The sequence below is a fragment of the Rattus norvegicus genome, chromosome 4, assembly GCF_021556685.1.
Source record: "Rattus norvegicus strain SHRSP/BbbUtx chromosome 4, alternate assembly SHRSP_T2T, whole genome shotgun sequence".
NCBI classification, from domain to species: Eukaryota; Metazoa; Chordata; class Mammalia; order Rodentia; family Muridae; genus Rattus; species Rattus norvegicus.
The window spans coordinates 121,374,248-121,380,247 of record NC_141537.1 but is presented as its reverse complement, the minus strand read 5'-3'; the positions used below and the strand labels follow the sequence as shown (position 1 = coordinate 121,380,247).

General features: G+C 44.7%; 1 protein-coding gene across 3 annotated transcripts in view; it reads left to right on the top strand.

The window, feature by feature from the left end:
- The first annotated feature begins 644 nt into the window (after window positions 1-644).
- The window catches only part of Aplf (aprataxin and PNKP like factor), a 58,749-nt gene continuing 53,393 nt past the window's right edge, over window positions 645-6,000 (top strand). For 2 of the 3 annotated variants that reach the window (XM_087658804.1, XM_087658803.1), the window contains exons 1-2: window positions 650-950; window positions 3,334-3,405. In XM_087658804.1, coding sequence (XP_087514930.1) covers window positions 855-950; window positions 3,334-3,405 — 168 coding nt within the window. In that variant the 5' untranslated portion in view covers window positions 650-854. 3 annotated transcript variants of the gene reach the window in all.

The following is a 6,000-nucleotide window of genomic DNA, read 5'->3' as shown; positions in this document are numbered from 1 at the left end:
TTGAGCATGGGGCTCTTGCACAGGAGAGTTAATGACCCTCGAGGCTGAACCCTAAAAGTCTAAATCCAGACATACTCCTTGGGGTAGGGAGGACAATCCTATCATTAAAGCCTAATTTAGCTGAAGCCGTTTCCTTATGGAAGGAAAGGAGAAGAAACACATACACACACCATACTCCACTGGGAAAAGAACATCCTCCTGTTGAAGTCACAGGGCCACCAGGCCAGCACTGTGGCTATTTAAACACTCAGGCCAGGGCTGGTGAGATGCCTCAGTGGGTTAAGAGCACTCACTGGCTGCTTCTTCCAGAAGTCCTGAGTTCAATTCCCAGCAACCACACGGTGGCTTACAACCATCTATAATGGGAATCTGATACCCTCTTCTGGCATGGGAAAGCATACAGAGCACTCACATATGAAATAAAACAAACAAAAAAGATGTAAACACTCAGGCTTAGACCTCATAACTATTATAGTTCCACCCCCACACCCCTGCGCAGAGATGCACGCATTGCCTTTCGGGATTGGTAGTTTTTCCTATGATGACTGCATCCCGGAAAGGAGCGGAAGGGAGTTGTTAGAGACTACAAGACCCAGAGTTCCATGAGTCTTGTGTGAGGAAGCGCTGGAAGATTGTGGGTGTGAGTTACAGTTTTAAGCTGTAGTTTGGCGGTGAGCTGACAGGTAATTCCTGCACGAATCACAAGCTCTCAAGAAGTAGGGATTCCGGAAAGGGAAGAAGTTCACTCACTAGAAAAGGAGCCTCGGGTCTCACACCCCTTTGGGACTTGCGCGGCGTGTCTGAGGGAGGTGGCTACGAGGTATCTCCAGGCGAAGGAATCTGATTTTACCACCATGTCTTCGGAGTTCTTTCTGCATCCTCTGGACGGCGGTCCCCGCGTGCCCGTGGGGCCGGGGCAGACTGTGATAGGCCGCGGGCCGCTGCTGGGAGTAAGTGTGGGAGGTACTCCTGGGCGTGGGCAGCCAGAGTTTGTTCGGCTGAGGCTGTCTCTGTCTCCTGTCCTTGGGAACTCCACACCGTGACTCTGCTTGTCAAGACTTTATAGGTTTGGGGCAGTAGGTTTTCAAGCAACGTTAGTCAAGTCACCGACATTTCTTTTTGGTGCCTGGAAAACGTACGGAAAGAGTTAACATCATTATCCTATCCAGCTGGCAAACTGGGGCCAAATCCAAGTTGAGCTTAGGGTTATAAGATGTAGAATGTAAAAAGACCAAATAAACAAAAACGCTATTAAGTATTTAAAGACGAATAGTACTTTAAAGGTTAACGTGTCACATGTTGACCTACAAAGCTTACCCTATTTACAGTACCGTATGGCCCATCACAGAGAAGGTTGATGGCCAGTGACCTCCCCTAAGCTAACTTCTTTTATTCCCTGGCCTCTTTTGTGGGGCCGATGGGCCTTACCAATAATAGTAATATTCCTTTTGGTGATATCAGAAGCAATCGTTAAGTTGTCTGGGTAGTGAAGCAGTCATTATTCTAAAGAGATACTTTAGATTTACTACTTAGATGCTTTCTATTAGCCTCGTTGAAATGAGGAAGTTGGAGTTTAAACTGGTCACTAAGGTATAATATATTCTTTACCTTCTTTGGGAAGAGTAGGAACCAGAACATTTCCAGTTTGCACTATGAAATTATATTCGCGTTGCCATAAGACATAGCATTTACAAAGGCCACTCAAGAAAACCTGGCGATCTAGTTAAAATATCACAAGGGAGAGATGGGTTAGCCATTAAGAGTCTGGAACTTCTTACAGAGGATTGAGTTCCCAGCAGCTATGTCAGGCAATTCACAAATGCTTGTAATTCTGCCTCTCTGGGCACTGTACATACATGCCTATCCTGACACACAGGTATGCATATATAACAAAAAATAAAAATGTAAGAATTAAAAGAATTTCTGTTTTAAAAATCTGTGTGTATTTCCCACCTGAGCGGTATTTTCTGTTTTCTTGCTGCCCTGTTTCCTGGTTTCTTTCTCTTCTTTCCCCATTATCATATGAGTTTTGTGCTCCAACATAGACTGTCAGATTGGCGTTTCTGTCTTTCTTGTGCATCGTCGCTAAAGTGTTTTGTAATCTCCACCTCCGGATTGGGCTTTAGATGTTGATATGTTTTGCTCTAGCTGTTGATTCTTGTGGGATGTGTTGGAATGTTAGACTTTAGGTTATTTTAAATATATTTGTCTTTAAAGAGAGGATCTCACTACGTAGCCCAAGCTCCCCTTGGACTCAAATTTTTCCTGCCTCATTTCTCTGAGCCGGGTTTACAGGCACATATGTACCCAACGAAACCACTTTCTATTTATTTTTTATTTTTTATTTTTGGTCAAGAGATGATGTTTGTAATGAAATAAACCATGTGTCCACCAGAGGTCACACTATACTTTTGTATTATTCAAGATATCCTTTTCTTCCTAGTGTTAGGCATACTTAAAAGATAGATCTAAAAGATCTGTTATTGTTTATGTGGATAGTGTACAAAAGGAAGGAAGTGTACAAAAGATGGACTGTCAGAGGGACCGTTTTTCTATATGAATGACCTTACATGGGTCTAGTCATGTGACTGTTTTCTCACATATACCCTCTGTTTTTATTCGTAAGGATCTTGAACACTGCATATTCTGAGAGTGACCGCCCAAGTTACCTGCATCCTCTGGGCTTTCAGGATCCAAATATGTAAAATGATTAGTAGTTGCTGCTGTGAGGTAGGAAGGACGATAGTTTCCAGCATTTAAAATATAAGCAATTCGGAACATCGTTGTGGGTGAGTGATTGTGAATTGAGCATTACTAACCCAAAACAGGAAGTGATCATATCGAAGACATAGAGGTTGTTTTCCTCCTGCCTTTTTTTTTTTTTTTTTAACTGCCACACATGGTCCCAGAACAGAAAAACTTTTCAGCCTCTGTCTACCCTTATGGTCACATCCTTCGGATTTACCACGTAGTTTAAGACAGGCTGAATTTTTATATTTGAAATGTTTCCTAACAGTACATATTGTATGTTATTTCTCTTGTTTGGTAGATTCATTAGTAGGAATCCTGTCTAGGAATGTTTCATGTATGGGAACTGGAGGGTTTGGGGCTGCATAGACTGTAGGCTTTTCTGGGTGTCATTTACTCTTCCATGATGTCGGTAGGTCTCCCCTCTTCACCACTGTGTCATCTGTTAAATGAGCGCAGTTATTTGACATGCAGTTATGAGTTAATAATATATGTAATGTCTGACCTGCTCGTCTCATACGCATTGCTAAGGGTTCGTTTATTTTTCAGGAAGCGGCTCTATTTGACATCTTTTTCCCCTTGTAGATAACAGATAAAAGAGTATCCAGAAGGCATGCCATTCTTGAAGTGGTTGATAGTCAGCTCCGAATCAAACCAGTGAGTATGTTGATCTCTTTTAACCCTTGGCCTCTTGCCCTTCTAGCAACTGACTGGAGAGGCCTCAGGCTTGGCAATAGGGAATTTATGTCAGAGCCCATTCTCCTGATAGCTGCAAGATAAGTACCTAAATAGTAACTTATTTCTCATAGTACAGAGCTGAATCTGAATGGTTAGATTAATGGAAGATGATTGCCTGGGTGTAAATTGTAATTTTGTTTGTAATTTCCGTAAGAATACCTGTGACATGGGTAAGTACACGCCCCGTGTAAGTGAGAACCCGAGCTCTGATCCCTGGCACACACACATGAAAAGCCGTGTGTGTGTGTGTGTGTGTGTGTGTTTGTTTGTCTAACCACAGTGGTGAGGGGGGCTGAGACAGTGTGCCTGTAGCTTGCTGTCCAGCTCAGGCTCAGTGAGAGTCCCTGTCTCCAGAGAAGAGGGAAGAGTGTGGTAGGGGAGGAAACCCCTCTCCCTCTAAGAGTGTGTGCAATGTGCCTCCCCCCCCTCCCCAGAAGGAAGGAATGTCTAATTAAGAGGCACGTGTTTGCGGGCACGTTCACTTTGGAGTAGTTTATTTGGTGGTGAGATAAATTATGGAACTTGTCTTAGTCAGGGTTTCTATTCCTGCACACACATCATGACCAGGAAGCAGGTTGGAGAGGAAAGGGTTTATTCAGCTTACACTTCCACATTGCTGTTCATCACTGAAGGAAGTCAGGACTGGAACTCAAGCAGGTCAGGAAGCAGGAGCTGATGCAGAGGCCATGGAGGGGTGTTTCTTACTGGCTTGCTTCCCCGGGGAAGGCACCACCCACAATGGGCTGGGTCCTCTGCACTTGATCACTAATTGAGAAAATGCCCTACTGCTGGGCCTCATGGAGGCATTTCCTCAAGGGAGGCTCCTTTCTCTGTGATAACTACAGCTTCTGTCAAGTTGACACACAAAACCAGCCAGTATAGAACGAAATCCACTGACTTTGGACATTTAAGGTATCTTTGTATTCTCCCCATCCCTGGCTTGTGCTCTACCTCAGAGCTGTACCCTAGCCCTGTGATCTCATTGTTTTTGTATTCTCGTCTGTTTTATACGTCTTTACTTCAATTTACACAGAATTTTGCACACTATGCTTTTACTATGCTCTGCTGTCGTCGATAATAGCCTTTTTCACTCTAATAGAACTGGGAAAATGTTTAAGTAGAACTGGTGTTGCCCCATCTTGACCCCGAATACGTGACATTTCGGAGTTTCTTCTGTCCTCATGTTGTGCCAAGCCCCTTGACAGTGTGTCAGTGTGTACTCGGCACCCTGGAGCTGCTGTAGCCATCTCTGGATCTTCGCTCTCTTACTTTCCTAGTTGAGTGTTAAGCTCCCTGAGTACAGGGAGCTGGCTTTTGTGTCTCTAGTATCTACTGAATGCCCGGACCGGGTCAGGTTCTTAGTAAAGTTGACTGCATGAGTCAGAGCTGTGATGAGAAGCGGAAGGAAGTCGGTATCCAGGGGTTTTAATGAAAGCATGTATTTTTCAGTCCCCACTTTCTAATATCCTTCTAATGAACGACCACGGCTCAAAATTAAGAAGTCTGTTGTTACTGAAGGACCGTGAGGGAAGAGTAAGGGGGATTTCTGTCCTTGTCTCTGATGTTTTCTGTATTTAGATTTAGTTGGTCCAAGAAAGCAAGAATGGATAATAAGCCATCTGGCCCCAAGAGAATGAATCGTGACAATGCTCAAAATTCTGAAGGATGTAGCTGGATTGCTCTGTAACCCATGGAGGTGGAAGGGGTGAAAGACCCCCAGATTTTGGGGAGACTCTCGCTCCAGTCACGGGTTGAGGTACCCCCAGGAAACACGAGAAGCCGGTCTTGATGTAATCAACAAGAGGCAGTTTTATTTACGAGATCTCGGGCTGACACGTATCTCACACAGGAGATTGAGCCCAGCCCGGAGCCTCTCTAGGCAGGAGCTTATATAGGGAAAACCAGGGGTTTCGTGTGAATACACATAATTGGCTAATACAAAGGGTGCACAGTTACTTTTGGCACGGAGTTACATCAACAAAGCATACGTGTAATCTAGCATCTCAGCAATGTGGGCAGGGCAACTCATCTCACTGCAGCAGGGGGATGACCCATCCTCAGGGAGTGAAGGAAGGGGAGGGGGTGGCTCCAGATGGCCAGTGTCCTTGGGAGTTGATAGTCGGGCCAGTGAGCCCTATCTCAAATTCTCTCAGGCATGTCTGGACTTTGTTCATGACTAACTTTTAGAAATTTTAACCCTTCATTCCCCTCTACTCCTTGTGAATAGTCCTAATCTTAGGACTACGAGTCTAGCGTCTAGAGGCTCTTCACCCCGTATAGCCCGATACAGCCCGATACTGTTGTCTCAACATAAGGACATGTATAGCAGTAATCCGCTCCCTGACAAAAGCTAGAAGGCGATTAATGATGTAGGGCCCAAAAGTGAGCAAAAGGAGGAGGATAATCAAGGGACCAGCTAAGGCTGACAGCAGGGTGGTAAGCCATGGGGACCTATCGAACCAGCTCTGAAACCAGTTATCAGTGGTTTCTCGTTCTCGTCGTCTCTTGTCCAAC